This window comes from Gopherus evgoodei, chromosome 3 (genome assembly GCF_007399415.2).
Source record: "Gopherus evgoodei ecotype Sinaloan lineage chromosome 3, rGopEvg1_v1.p, whole genome shotgun sequence".
Taxonomy (NCBI): Eukaryota; Metazoa; Chordata; order Testudines; family Testudinidae; genus Gopherus; species Gopherus evgoodei.
In genome coordinates, this window is record NC_044324.1 from 91,499,357 (window position 1) to 91,515,271 (window position 15,915).

The 15,915-nt window shown below is 36.9% G+C and overlaps 1 protein-coding gene across 4 annotated transcripts in view; it reads left to right on the top strand.

Moving 5' to 3' along the window:
* The window catches only part of CRYBG1 (crystallin beta-gamma domain containing 1), a 161,270-nt gene that overhangs the window by 137,510 nt on the left and 7,845 nt on the right, over window positions 1-15,915 (top strand). For all 4 annotated transcript variants that reach the window (XM_030556039.1, XM_030556038.1, XM_030556040.1 and 1 more), the window contains 7 exons: window positions 5,762-5,888; window positions 6,066-6,098; window positions 8,299-8,411; window positions 8,758-8,887; window positions 10,170-10,309; window positions 13,973-14,096; window positions 15,161-15,319. In XM_030556039.1, the coding sequence (XP_030411899.1) occupies window positions 5,762-5,888; window positions 6,066-6,098; window positions 8,299-8,411; window positions 8,758-8,887; window positions 10,170-10,309; window positions 13,973-14,096; window positions 15,161-15,319 (826 nt within the window). The remainder of the gene's footprint in view (window positions 1-5,761; window positions 5,889-6,065; window positions 6,099-8,298; window positions 8,412-8,757; window positions 8,888-10,169; window positions 10,310-13,972; window positions 14,097-15,160; window positions 15,320-15,915) is intronic.

Consider the following 15,915-nt stretch of genomic DNA (forward strand, 5'->3'; position numbering starts at 1 on the left):
CCGTAACCTGGAGAAGGGTGAAAACCTCCTATCTCAGCCTCTACACAACCATTGGGACAGCAAGTCTGATCTCTGTTACAGTAAAGAAGGGACTCCTGATTTTTAGCTTCTGACCATTTTTATTACTCATATTTTATTGGGGAAAAATATTGTTGACCTCAGATGTGAAGACTTGAAGTGAAGGATTATGGGTTGGCAGGGACAGCTATAAGTTAATTTTTTTTATTGTGTCTAGTTGCTGCCACCTCCTCCTGCAATCTCTCCCCTGCATGTTCCGTTCTTTTAAATAAATGCTTCCTACTAACGAACAGTTAATTCAGATAGCATGGACTCTTACCAAAGGACTATCATACTATTTTTGTAGTGTTTCATATTTTTTCATTTAGGATATATTTTGTCCACAGGATTCTTTAAACTGCTAAAGTATTAATTTTTCAGAGGGACATTGCAGAAATGTTTATAAAAAATAACGTTCAGTAAACGAAGCCATATTTGTTCTGTAAAGTGTTAGATATGTATTTGGGAGCACAAATTGTAATTCTTCCCTTGCCAAAAAAAAATCAGTTGTTTTATGGTGGTAGTGTGTAAGGTGCTGAAATACGGGGTCCATGAAAGCTGCTGAATTTACTTGCTTTGGAAAGTCAACTTGTCCTACCCTAGAGACCTGTTGCAGCTGGGCAGCGGCAGTACAAGCTCCACACACTTTTACTCACTTGCCTGAGATCTGAAAACCTGGAAAAACCACACCATTTAACTGAAGAGTGTGCTGTTCAGTCTCCAGGCCCATTTAATCCTTAATAATTTTGTTGAGACAGCAGACTAAGGTGTCAATTGCAAAGATAGGAATGTTTGTCCACTAAAAATGCAAAGCTACCATTTCATTTCACATAGGCCACTGAACGGACAGTAAATGGTAACAGCTTTCAGTCAAGAACCCCTTCCAAATTTGAATCTGTAACCAAAGACCCCTTTGTCCAGCTATACCGAGAGAATGTCAGGAAACAATTGATATAATTTTAATCAGACCACAACTCTATTATTCGATGTCTGGGACTACCTGGCAGATAAAAGGGTACAGTGCAGGTAGCTCTGTGTTCATCCACTATCTACCTTGGGGACTTCTGCCAGCCCCCATCTTTTTCCATCCTTGTTCTTCAGCCATTCCATTGCTGGGACCTTACCATTTCTCCCCCAAATGAGGGTTAAGGTGGACTATAAGAGAAAGGGTTGGCTCCCTGCCATACCAGACATGGGACCCCTTAACTCCCCTCTCCCATTCCACACCTTTAACAAACATCTCCTTTTAAAGTCCTTTACCAAGCCATTTATCTGGTCACTCTGTCCCTTTCCCGTGGAGCATCTGCACTAGACATCTTCCCCACACTTCTATAATGACTTGCAACATCATAGCCTAACTTTCCTACTCACCCTAACAAAGTCCCCCTGGAACCGGCTATGGGGATGGTGAAAACCGCCTGCTACACCTAGGCCAATCTGGTGGTGAGGGAAAAATTCCATCCCAGCCCCCTTAGAAAGAAGCAGCTAGCTCGAAGCCCACAGCAGGTCCTGACCAAACCTAGTATTTTACCCCCTCAAGGGGAGGCAGGGTGGGTGCTGCTCCACCTGGTCTGAGGAAAAGGGGCTTCTGCCAGACTTGCCCCTTTTGAACTTCCAAGCCCTTCTGGTCTCTGGGGATGAGTCAGTGTCACCACACCGACCCACTTCCCCTTTTGCAACCACTTCTGTTCCTTGCTCCCCCTCCTGGCTGTAAAGAGCTATTCCCTCTTCCCCAGCAAGCAGACAGCACTCCTTTACCCCCATTTAAAGGTGCAGTCATTATCAATTAGCAATTCTCTGAGCTATTTAGACTGCAAAATACCATTAAATAGGCTGGTATGGCATAGATGCAGTAATGGCTTGTTATTAAATTTTTAAGTCATTCATCTGATATCTTTTTAGATTAAAATGTAAATTTTTAACAAAGATGTGAACAATTCCGTGACTTTTTTTCAACAATTAAATGTGTTTTTTGCTATGCTATTTTCAAACACTACATGCTTGTTTCTGAGGATTACTTTCACTTTTGCATATATTGTATTGTAAACAAATTGGAATAAAACGTCACCATTTACGGCATATTTTACAACAGATCATTACTAGTTTCATTCTTCGGAAATTTTCCGGGAACTATCCCAGCATAGTTTGTTAGAAAATCCAGGAAATAATTATTTTGTCATTTGAAAAAAGGAATACCTTTATAAACTAAAAGAGCCACTTTGCTTTCTTAAGTCAGCATTGATATCTACTTCCATGTTGGCATCTTTTCAACTGGCAGAAAATGGAAGCATTTATATTGGCAAAAGGTAACACACCCATAGAACAAGTTTAAACAGATTCTAAAAGAAGCTTCTTGTGAGTATACAGTGTTTCTGAATTCCTGCTTAGTTTTTACTCGTCAAGCTCAATCACTATTTGTTTTAAGAAATAATCATATTAACTTCTTTTGCAAAATACAAATGTTAATTGGATTAAACTTGACCTTGGGTCTTTAACCAAGAGTAAATTTGGTTCTGGTCCTTTGTTTAATTTAGGCAAAAACTCCCCCAGTCCCAGTCCCCATAAACATTTGTTAACTATGCTGTGCTGCTTTTAATTTGACCAACTTTTCCTAATTTTCTTGTAATTGGTGTACAGTGTGGATCTGTATAATCTGAATAATCCTTCTTTATGGAATAAAATGAACTTTCAGAAGGCTTAAGAAGTGGTTAGTTCTACTGAGAAGTGGTTTTTATTACAGACTGTTGTAGGGACATAGGACCTAATCCTGAGCTGTCCAAAGGTATCCACAATTATCATTCAGTTATCCATAATCGTTCTTTTAGATCATCCGTTGGCCACAAAAGTATGGTTGTAAAAGTACTTCCAGTGATTAGCATGTTACTCCCATGCAGCTGTTTGCACTGGCTTCCAACTGATTTCTGAGTGATCTTAAAGGTATTGGTTTTGGTTTGTAAAGCCACAAATGGGCCCTGATTCAGAAAACCACTTAAGCACATGCATAAGTCCTCTCCTGTTAAGGACAGCACCTTAACTATTTGCTCAAGTCTCATTGACTTCATTGGGACTTAAGTATGTGCTTAACTTTATGCATATGATAAAATGCTACTTTGAATAGGGATGCTTTCTTGAATTAGCACTATGGTTCTTGGATACTTCATGTGATACCAGAGTAGTGCTACCCTGTGATGTGCTGAAGCATACAGCCCTCTTTAAACAGGTGGAGGATGGAGATAGTGGTGTTGCATAGTATGGAGAGAGATGCTCAAGGGAGATCTGGCAAGTATTAACACTCTCAGTTAAATTTAATATCACAAATATTTATTTTCATGGTAGTAAATGTAGTTTGAAATAATTGAAATATAATTTGAGGTCATTTAAAAAAAATTGTTAGGATTATTCATGAAGTGTAGTGATACCCAGATGTGTGTGTAATTGAAAAGCAGTTTCATTTTCAAAGCTTCTGGCATATGTGACCTAATGATTTAGTATGCACACTTCGAACATTTTTAACTTTTGTTGTTAGTTTACCATACATACCTATGTCACTTTGATTAAGTAGTTTTAAAATGACTTGAGTGTGTGTCCTGGAATATGCCTTAAATTATTAGTGAATAACATGTTAAAAGACTCATTTATACATGAGTCAGAAGGAGAGGTAACATGAAGGATTATAAGAATGTGTTCACTGTGGACAAATCATTCAAAGCCCGAGTACCAGTTTTATGTATTTTAATGAATGTTGTACGCCTCATGTCAGATTCTCAGTTGATATAAATCAACTTCATTTAATTGAAGTTAGTGGAGCTGTCCCACTTTACAGCTGCTGAGAATCAGGCTCCTTGTGCTTTGAATAATGGCCTTGTCAATAGAATCTGTTCTTCAGTACAGAGATGTCCTCTCCCGGTGAACTTCTTGCATGTAGCGAAAGTTGATTTACAGTGAAATAAAATGAAAATTCTGTATTATTGTAACGCATTATGGTATGAAAATTGCTGTTCTGAACATTGGGAAATGGTAAAATTCTTGGGGAGGAGAGTCTTACCTATAAGTAGATTTCAGTGCATGAACTCAGTGTGATGAGATGGCTAAGAGAGAGCAAATGCAATTTTGGGATGTATAAGCAAGAGAGGATATTGATAGAGGTAGGGCAATGTTGTTGTTATCCCTGCATACAGTTTTAGTTACTGTTACTCCAATATTGTATCCAGTTCTGGTCTCTGCACTTTAGAAGCGATATTGACAAATGGGAAAAGGTTCAGGAAAAAGTAAAAAAATTATTTGAAGTCTGCAAAACCTGCCTTACAGAGAGAGACTAAAAAAATTCCGTCTATCTAGCTTATAGCAAAGAGAAGGTAAAGAGCGGAAAGTACTTAGATCATGGGGAGACATCTAATAGGAGAGGCTCCTTATGTTGCAGGCAAATGCATAACAACATTAAATGAAGCCAAATATATTCAGATAACAAATAAGTTGTACATTTTATCAGTGAGAGTAATTAAGCACCAGAACAACTTACTTGGGGATATGGTAGATTCCCCATCACTTGAATTCTTTAAAATCAAGTTTGGATGTCTTTCTAGAACATATGTTCTTGCTGAACTAGAAGTTAGGGGCTTGATGTAGAAATTCTGTCATCTTTTCTATGCATATGGTTGAACTCATCATGATCCCATGCAGCCTTAAAACCTTTGAATCTGTTAAGATATTTCATTTAGTTTTGTGAGGGAAAAGTCCTTCCCTTTGGTGGCATATTTCCCAGCAGGAAGGACGCTTTACCTTAACAGACCTTTTTGTAAATGAGCCAAATATTTTTGTTTAGGTGCAATGTCACATAAAAAAAATCCTTTTCGAACAGGTTCATTTTTTATGAAATGCATAATATGTTATTGTAGCAGAGTATCCTTAATGCTTTGTTCATCATGCAAAAATTTGTTTCCAAACATCCTCACATTTTACAAGAGAAGAGCTAAGAAATAAATAAGCTAAGGTAATAAATAAAAATTATAGAAGTAGTAACAAAAGCTTTAGATTTGAAACAGCTCAAAATATTCTCTGTGATCAGGGACCAAACAAATGAGCATCTTGCCAGATAAAATACATAGAGCCTCATGTGGCTTGCAGTAGTTAGTTTGAAGAGCGTGTTAAAACAAAAAACAGAAGAAATTTCCCCCCAAATCCTAATACATTATCAGTATCCATGGTGCTAAAGCATGACTGTTATTACTATAGATTTTTGAAGTGCAAACCATATATGGCTCTTTTGAGTTGCCTGTTTCAAAATCAGGCCCCCATATTTAAGTTTCCGAGTGCTGCTTGCAAAGTGCTGAACACCCACCACTCTCAGTGAAACCTGTGGTAGCAGGAGGGGCTGAGCACCTCAGGATACTGGGGGGTGGGGCTAAAACTGATGGGGCAATGTACTATTTCTTTAATTTTGTGTTTTAACAGTGTTCTAGGCATACATTTACCCTTTGGAAATATCAGTAACATTAACTGTTTCTTGGATCACTTGATGACTACCTTTTCTGTTCATTCCTCTGAAGCACTTGGCATTGACCACTGTCAGAAGACAGGATACTGGGCTAGATGGACCTTTAGTCTGACCCAGTATGGCCGTTCTTATGTTCTTAAAACTTACATTAAGACAATAATAAATATTCACCAGTGTATTGAAAAAAATTTTTGATATCTGTTTATTCAGGTGGGTAGTCTATGAGAATCCTGACTTTACAGGAGAACAGTACATCCTTGATAAAGGACTGTATCCCAGCGCTGAGGCCTGGGGAGGCAAGAATAGTAAGATCTCTTCAGTTCAGCCCATAGTGGCGGTAAGGAAACCTTTTATATTATTACATTTCATACATTTCTGCCAAAATGATGGTAGCTATTTCTCCTGTTTTCTAATGAAATTTAGATTTGCTTAGGTTCTTAAAGCTGTAAGGTTTTGAATGCTTTTGCATTATTTCATCACTCTTAATATCTTTTTTTTTCTCCAAACTTTTTAGGATACCATCAATAGCCAAATGGGGAAATTCAAGGTATCTAAATTTGTAAAACAAATATATTCTAGTGTGTATAATGTATATACCTTTTTAAAAAGGAGTCATTCTTGAGCAAATGCCTAAGATGCCAAAATAATTGAATGGAGTGGTGTTTACTACATCCTGTCAAATTCAAGAAAACCTGTAATGTTCAGTAAATACCAATACTAATAGTTTTGTGTCAGTGTGTTCCTTTTTATGGGAGTAGTTGATGTTCTGTGACTCCATTTATCTTTACCTCCCCATCTCTGCTTTAGTTTTCCCCATCCTCTTGTCCACCCTGCTGCAGTTTATTCAGTTTCCTGACCCTCAAGCATTTAAAAACTTCAGGAGCAAAGGGATAATTGGTGCAATATCAAATGTTTAAAAATTAAGCAAAGGAGTCAGGAAATGCAGAGTTAATACAGCATTTCCTGATTTCTGTGAACTTAATGCAGTGTTAATATTCAGAAATTAACACAGTTTCTTCTCGTGGATTCAGCACCCACCAAGTTAAAACTTGAAAAGACAAATATTAGAAGTGAATGAAAAAGTGGGGGTTAAATAGAAACCCCTTCTATCCATAAATAAAGTATAATGTTAGCTAATATTGCTTGTTGAACATAGAAGAGGCAGTAGGTAATGTGCCTGATCAGTCTTAACTCTTCCTTTGCTGCTTGTGTGTTTCAACTTTTTTCAGCATCCTGAAAATATGCATTGAAAATAGCTTGATGGATTAGTACCCTCATCCACAATTTTGCAACCTCCAAATTATTGTTCTCAAATTATGTGCTCAGTGGAGTTACACAGATGTAGCAGACCATAATCTGAGGGTAATAAGATTAGAAATAGCCCTGAATTTATAATTCAGTTAACAGCTCTGTTGATATGCAAGCTACAAGAGAATCTAGATCACTTTCTCTCATAGATCTATAGGGCTATCATGGTTTGAAGAGTAATAGAATCTTACTTTTTGTCACTGATGCAAGGAGATATGACTGAGTATGCAGAGGATACTTATCTGTTTAGTGAGAATACAGATTTTAGATTTTTTTTTTTTTACAATGGGAAGAGTGTATGTTTTCATCGTTCCTTTAATAATAATAATAATAATAATTAATAAAAAAATCATACACACATGGAACTTGAAAAAGTTCAGCCTAAATGGTAAATATAGCACAAAGTTCTGAGCCTTTGGGGGGAAAAGCCTTGTTTAACATGATTTGCATCCTTAACTGATATTGTGCCTTGCCAAAGCCTTGCTGAATACAGCTGTAGCTTTTGGGGAAAGAAATACCTCAAGGCTGTTTTATTGCCCCAGGCCCATGCATATTTTTGAAAAAGTGTCTACACCTGCATATTATATACATCTAAACAGATTCTTAAGTGAAAAAAGAAACACTGGACCTAAGGTTTGTTTGGGGACATATTCTGTTGTACATGATATTCCTGTTGTGGAAAATCTCTACATGCCTGGACATGTACCTGTTCTAAGTGTGAATAAATTTGGCATAATTATTATTATAAGGATGATTTCTGTGTGACTACGTTTAATTATTGGATCAACTGTCCTCCTAAAGTAATGAATATGAAAAAAACAAAAAACAAATGAGTGTATGGCTTTCGGCCTAGGGTGAAATTTTAAGCAAGATAAAGGGGTTTGTAATGTAAGTGACACAACTACAGCCCAAGCAGTACAAATACTATCTGTCTAATCTGGGAATTTATACCACACCCATCATCATGGTATCTGAGTGCCTTACAAAGTTCATACAACACTTTTATATTCTGAGAAATCAGGTCATATGATATGGATGAGAAAGGGAAAATGTATTTTCAAGATTAAACTGATTAAAGAACCAGGACAGATAAGTTTGATAGACGATTTACCATCTTGCCTTACAAGGAAGTTTTAAAAATCTACTCTGGCAGATATTTAAACAGTCTATCTCTGTTTACTAGTAATTGTTGAACTGTTTTATATGTTACTGAATGTTTTACTGCAGAAAGTAATTTTCAGTCTGGTTACCTGAGAATCTTTCAGAAATGTAACTCGTGGATAATAGAATATGTTAATGTTGCAAAACTGAAGGGTTCTGAGTTTTTTAATTCATTTGACTATAACCATGGATGAAAGTAATGTTTGACTTATCTAGTTAAAGGGTGCTGAATGCATTATTAACAATATCCTTTTAATATATACATTATCATTTTAAAGGTCCAGCTATTTTCAGAGCCAGAATTCAAAGGTAACTGCCAAATATTTGAGAAAAATACCAATTATATTGACGATTCATTTGCTACAAAGTCTTCAAAAGTTTTGGGTGGCAGGTAAGCATGGAATTATGATTATTGCAAAATCACTGAAATGGTAAATTTTGTAAAATAAAAATATTACAATTTTCTGAAATTGGAAATTGATGAAGGATCCAGTTTTACATACCAACTGTGGAGTTAAGTGGAAGAAAAAAAGTTTTGTAATTCATCATGTGAATTTTTAACTCTCCAATACCTCTGAAGTTTTTCATGTTTATCTCAGTAGCTTATTTCTGCTAAAATATTTCAAAGAGTGATTAAAATGATTGTTTACATGTTAAGGAATATTGGGAACCACTGACAGAATTTTGGTTGTGTGTGGAATACTTTAGTTTTCAGATTTTTCCTTCTCTTCCTGCAGTTGGATTGCATACGATAAAGAAGATTTCTCTGGTAATCAGTATGTGTTAGAAGAAGGAACCTATTCTAATCTGTCTGCAATGGGATGTCCACCCCAAACAAGACTTAAATCTCTACGTGTTATAAACATTGTAAGGATAACTGAATAAATACATACATAGGAGTATTTAACTTCTCATTTTTGCAACCATATAAAGGACAGTGAAGTACAAGTGGTACAGGGACAAGTTGTTACTATTCAGTACCTATGTGTAATGAGTTTGTTGGTCTCAGAGCATGAACCAAAAACTGCCATCATTACTGATAGCAGTCATTGTAAAGGAGTTGAGGATGCCATAAGCAGAGCAACTGAATTGCTACTTTTTGCTGCTATTCATCTCCAAGTTACGGTTCAAGTATATTGGTGGGGAATTGTGGAGAAGCTTCCCTGCTGTTGTCCATGCTGTATGTGCGTAAAAAGTGGAATTCAACCATGCAACTTCAGAAAAACTAAATTAATTATAAAATTCAGTTGTCATAATCATGAAAATTCCATTCCTGTTCACTCACTCAGTTCATTCTTCCAAAGAAGGTTCAACACCTCATGTTTTCAAAAATCAGAATTCTATATCTTTATGGCAATATGGAATTTATAAGCTTTTTAAAGTATTATTCTGGTGCCAGCAAATAGGAAATAACATTTTAATAGCAAATGAGAAATCAAATGTAATTTTAATTTGCACTCGTCCTTTAATAGGTCAGTTATGGAGTTTACTCAGCCCTATAATAGATCATTGCAATAGATCATTTGCAGAATCATGCAAATACATTTTAAAGCTGACATAAATTTAAACAAAATGTAGTCAAGAATCCAATGATAGGCTAGATCTACTACTACCAGCTGTTTGTACTATTTTTAGAAGAGAAAAAGTAAACTGTTGCTCCTTTTCACTGGGTTTGGCTATTATAATACTCACATAACTCTTTGACAATATTGTTACTACTCTAAAGAGAACCAGTATTCGTTGTCATTACTAGTCCCTGTGGTGACTTTGGAGGTACAATATAAACTCAGATACTATCAGTTTGTTTTTCTTGTGGGTTTGAAAATCAGAATTCCCCAGTGATTTTCAACTGATCGATCCAATGAGTTTAATTAAAATTTGTTTGAAAGTATAATTGTGATGTGTGCATAGCAACATACAAATTTGTGCATATACATTGTCACAAGAACTTGTCTATTGCATGCAAAAAGTGTGTGCATGGGTTGTGTGAGGGTTGAGGTTTTTTTTAGTAAGCTGCTGCCAGTGAGGAAGAATGGTTGTGGAATTTCTGATCTTCAGATCTTTAAGCAAAAGAGTGCAAAGAGTCTTTGTGGCTTAATGTTCTGGAGTCATGTGCATGTATTAAATAGGACCCTTTCTTTTAACATAGGAGCTTTCTGAGCCAAGCATAGTCCTCTTTGAAAAGAAAGGTTTCAAGGGGAAGAAAATGGAGTTTACTACAGAAGTCTTAAATCTCCAGTTTCTAGGATACAGTCCTCGAATAGCTTCTGTTCAAGTTTTTGGTGGCATGTAAGTAACAATTTCTTTTTGCTTCTCTGAAAATTAAACATTAAATATGCGAAAAATACTTATAATAGAAGATAAGTGATATCTCATTGGAGTATTACTCTGCAATACATTGTTAATCTCATTTCTGTTTACTGAACCGAGAGTGTCTTGGGGCCTACTTACTACAAGATGACTATGTTGGACTGGTGCTCTGCACCCTGTAGAAAGCAGGCCTTAAGTTCATATAAAATATTGATATAAGAACACAAAAACAGCCATACTGGGTCAGACCAATGGTCCATCTAGTCCAGTATCCTGTCTTCTGACAGTGGCCAGTGTTAGATGCTTCAAAGGGAATGAACAGAACAGGGCAATTTGTCCAGTGATCCATCCCCTTTTATCCATTCCCAGCTTCTGGCAGTCAGAGGTTTAGGGACACTCAGAGCATAGGATTGTGTCCCTGACCATCTTGGCAAATAGCTATTGATGGACCTACCCTCCATGAATGTATCTAATTCTTTTTTTAACCCAGTTAAACTTTTGGCCTTTACAGTATTCTCTAGGCACTATGGATAAGGTAAAGACAAATGACAACTTTTATTATTAGCATGCTTCTAGTGAACTTGGTGGCAAAACGCCCATTGATTTTAGCAGTAGTAGGATCCAGCTCTTCAGTTATGAATTTCATTTCTTTAGTCAGTTTAAGGTAAAACGCTTAGGTCATTTTAAAAAAGAGTTTTACAATTATCTGCGTGTGTTAAATTAGATGTGCAAATTTTGCACGCACACAAAATTAGAAGTTGGTGTGAGGTGATTTGAAAAGTCATCCTTTGATGTCTGAAAGTGATCACTACAATTAGACTACTCCTCTAGTGCCTGTCCTAATGTTAATGCCACCTCCAAATTACTCGCCTAAAACATACAATTAGTTGTAATTTTTTTGATTCAGTGAATCGCTTTTTCCAAAATGTGAATCTCTTCTTTGTGGTTTTTGTTTTTGTTTTTTTTAGTTTTTTTTATGATTTTAGCTTAAAAAACAACTATTTAAATGCAAACTCTGGTAGCGCAGCTTGTGGTTTGCTCATTACTGCCCTCAGCTAGATGGTTTAGGTCAATCTTCTTCAGTCACCCTCATCTGACTGAGCTAGTAGGGATTTTTCTTTAGCTCACTGAGTAGAGGTTAGAAATTAAAGGTTATAAGTAGAGCTGTACAGAGGATAGGAATTCCATGTAACAAAGGATTTTGACTTTTGTCTTTGTTTTAGAAACTAAGCCTGTGCATTTCTTTGCGGGGAGAGGATTCATTTCAGGTCTATTGAAATGTTTTTTGTTTCTCTTATGCCTTATTTTATATTTTCTGATATATAATATAATGAATAACATTGACACAATTTTGCAACGTGTTACAACTTTGGAACTGCATTCTCTGGAGAGTAGTTCCATCAAAGCTTTTCCAACCAGCTCTCACATCAAGTCTTTACCTCCACCTAGCTAGCAGATTGTGGCATCGCTGTGTATCCACAGATCATTAAGTGTGTCTGACTCTGGACTACACTGTAACTGTAATACGGTGCACTGGGCCTTTAAGGTTGACAAGGGAAACATCTTGGTCCAGCACTATCTCATGTTATGAAAAAGACAGGAAGTAATCTCAGGCAGTAGATAGCTTGGGAAGCACACCCAGCCTACTGCCTCTATTCATAATTGGACCAGGATAGTTTAAAAGTAGTACAACTTCTGTGTGTAGGCAAGTCCTAAGGACAGGAGCAAGTGTTCTTTTTGTTTAAAAGATCACTTGAAGGTACCTCATTATTATATTGAAAAGAAATTGGCTCAGTCTCTCCGAGCCAATGGGTACTGTACAGTTTTAGACCCGTAACTTGACACTCATGTCTGTTATGCAACTCCCTTAATTATGGCTAGTTGAGGGGTGAGATTTCCATAACAAACTGACGGTCATTTCTTTGTGCAAATATTCAAGTACTTGCACTTTGATTGGCTAATTCCATTCCTTAACCAACCAGAATGGATCGATTTTGTTTTTTCTCATTTTCTGTTTACAAGACATAGTCTGAGGCCAAAGGTCGATGTTTCTTGGCTAAGCTGTGGTGGTGGTTCAGTTAGTGGAAGTGTGCCCTCGATTATATGTGTGCTCCCTAATCTGTTACTTAAATCCCTTTGTTTTGCATGTTCGCAGCCTTCCGCGTTTCCTATCCAGATGCCATACATTGTATAAATGGCTGTGTCAGCTGCTGAACCTCCTTCCCACCAATGCCAGGTTTCTCTGTCTCCCTCCCCCTGCTCCTTCTTGCCCCTGGAACAGAGGCATAGCCTTCCTTTTCCCCAGGAAAGGTTATGTCTACACTTGAAACATTACAGATGCTGTAGTGCTTCTGTACAGACACTACCTATGCCGATGGGAGGTTCTCCTCCTGGCATAGGTAATCCGTTTCCCTGAGAGATGGCAGCTAGATGGACAGAAGAATTCTTCCATTGACTTAGCGCTATTTACACCGGGAGTTAGGTTGGTATAGCTACCTCTCTCAGGCTGTGGATTTTTCACACCTTGAGAGACGTAGCTATACCAATGGAAACTCCTAGTGTAGACCAGGCATCAGAGTGATTTCATTTTTAAATTAAATGATCTAGGGGTAGATGAGTGATGGGCTGGGGAGGAGCTTAGAAATTAAGGCAGCGACCACATTTATTGTAGGCATGTCATGGAGGACTACTGAGGAGCCAGTCACAGGAGAGATTTTTAGGCAGATGGTACAGAGAAATCTACGTAATCACTGTAAGGTTATTGAAAATGTATGCCTATCTCATGCTCCCACCTAATCAGAGTGCAGGGAATTGTGTACATAAAAGGAAACTAGACAACTGCCCTGCACTCTGGCCCATTTCAGAGTAATACAAAATACTGAATGCATTTTCACATGCTGTTTTGTCTGATACAGTATTTTTGCAGCCAAAGGGGCAAATCCTGGCAGGATACTGCAAATATAAGGCTGCCAGAAAATCTCTGCACATTGTGTAGAGTGCCAGGCAGAACTTTTCCATCCCAATCCTGGCACTCTCCTACTTTCCACCTTTCCCCTGCCAATAAAAAATAAAAATCCTGGAGAGGGACATCCTAAGATAGGACATAGGTGACAGGCGCGTGTGTTCGTGCGTACAACTCCCCCCGTAGTGCAGTTGTCCCTATTTAACCCAAAGCCCTCTCCTAGCAGTTCTCACCTGCATGTGTTGTTGATAGGGAGTCCCTGCAAGCCAGTAAAAACATGACTGCTTTTGCAGCATATTTACACACCCATTTTGGTTGACCACACTGTGTGTTTCCTGAAATGGCGCCATTATACATAAAAATATTATACTTCATGCTCTCTCTAACCTATGAAAATGCTTTATTTCTTTTTGCTGTGTGATTTATAAATGAAAATATTTTAAAATTTGAGCACAAATCTACTAATGCTCGAAATGAGATAATTATATTATTTTGGAGACCACTTAAAAAGAAATATGGTCCTGGTAGTTAGCACAACTAACTTAAGCACTACTTTTTTGTGACACAAATTTATATCTAAAATATCACTTCTTACAATTTCAGAAGCAGTATTTAATTGACTTTAATACAGATGATGCTTGATAGTTAATAAACATGAAAGTATATTTTGTTTTTTTCAGGTGGATAATCTATGAATACAGTAATTACAGAGGGCGCCAGATGTTGTTGTCACCAAATGAAATCCCAGACTGGCGTAAATTAAGTGGCTGTCACCAGATAGGTTCTCTACGACCTTTATTACAGGTGAGAGAGGCTGTGGTCTACTTTGGGGCCTGACAGTTTGCATGAGATCCTCTTTATAGACTTTCTGTATTTTTTATTGCCAAGCTTATCTGATAGTCAGTAATTGTTTCTGGTACTGCACAGTCAAAGGTAACATTAAACAGCAGAAATAGCGAACATGGAAGGAGGTTCGCTTCAGAATTTTATCTTCAGTAATGCTGATGCTGATTGTGCCATTTGGCTTCACAGTACTACCTCCCAAAGTCTGAATTGTCTACCATGCACACATTAAACTAAATATGTTATTTTTGAGCAACTTACTTTGACTGAATTACAACAACCAGTCAAGATTCTTAACTTCCCACTGGTCACAAGCATTCTGATATCTGTACTATCATGTGCTAGTCTCAGAAATTTGGGAAATGAAGCTGTCAGTTTCTTGGATACTTCAGCCAGAGGCACTTTCATTTGTGTTGATATTAAAACAAAAAACAAATCCATTCTCTGTTTATATTATAAACTCTTAAATGCACAAATTGACTTGTGAATATAATGTATAGAGTACTGTCATGTTTTTTTAGAAGTATTCGCTAATTTGAGGGCAAGTGTCATAACTGCTTAGATTCTCATGCTTAGACTATCCTGTCATGTCCTAACATCTGTAGTGAATATTGAACCAGTTTTTATTGAGAAATAACTTTCTGTAGTTCATGAATCACTTACGTTTTGAATTACTAGAACTGGGCTAGAAATTAAAGAAGTGCCTGTTACCTATAATGAATGTATTGGCTCCCTCTCCTAGAGCTGTCCTTTTCAGGCCTGCTCCTGAACTGCTTAGCATTATGCAGAGTGAGGATAAATGCATTTTGATTGCTCTATCTAAGGTACTAACGCAGATAGAGAACTTTCAGAATCTGGTTTTCCTTAGAAATTTTTTTTTTTTTTAAATGTCCTCAGAGGAAATCGAGTCTAAGGGACAAAGGCCCCAACTGTACCACTGAGTAGTGGTTACTCTGAGGTTAACCAGAAGCACTATGTGTTCCTGCATTCAAGAGTGTAGCTAAAGAGCTATGTTGTTTTCATAGAAACGTGTATACTTCAGACTTCATAACAAGGAAACTGGAAAGTTCATGTCAGCTGATGGAAATGTGGATGATTTGAGTCTTCTCAGAATACGGGTTACAGAAGATAGTAGATCAGATGACCAGATCTGGGTTTATCAAGACGGATTCATCAAATGCAGGGTGAGGTATAAACTTCGTTGTTTTTAAGCATCCAGACTGATGTTTCTTGAAGACAATCTTTACATCTGATAAGATTTTGTGATTCAGAATCCTTTTCAGGCTTGACAGAAACATAGAATCTTTGTTTCATTTAAAAATATTTTGTAGTAAAAAGTTCCCATTGAATGTTAGTTTAGTTGTGTTTGTTTCACAAACTAAACTAACCATGTACTTTTGACTTTCCAAAATTAACTTCTGTTCTATCTTCCTTTCTTCTTTCTTCGCCATGTCTCACTCTTCTCTAGTTCAGCTGAAACATAATTTTTATTTCTTTTCCTTAAGCTCATTCTTTTTTGGGGTGATATAAATATCTTATAACAAACAGTGTATCAGCTGATGGTCACAAATAAGAGTATATTCTGTTTTTCTTTAACTGAGTTAAAACACATTGGATATTTGAGTCCAACATGTTTGATCTGGGTGTTTCTGCTTGTTGAAGAACATTCGAGTCAGACATACAATTGAGTCCATAATATGATGTCTTTATGCATTGTTTTCCCTCTGTGTCCTCTTTCTCCCTCCATAAAAATGTCAATTAAAATATCAAAACAGGGAAA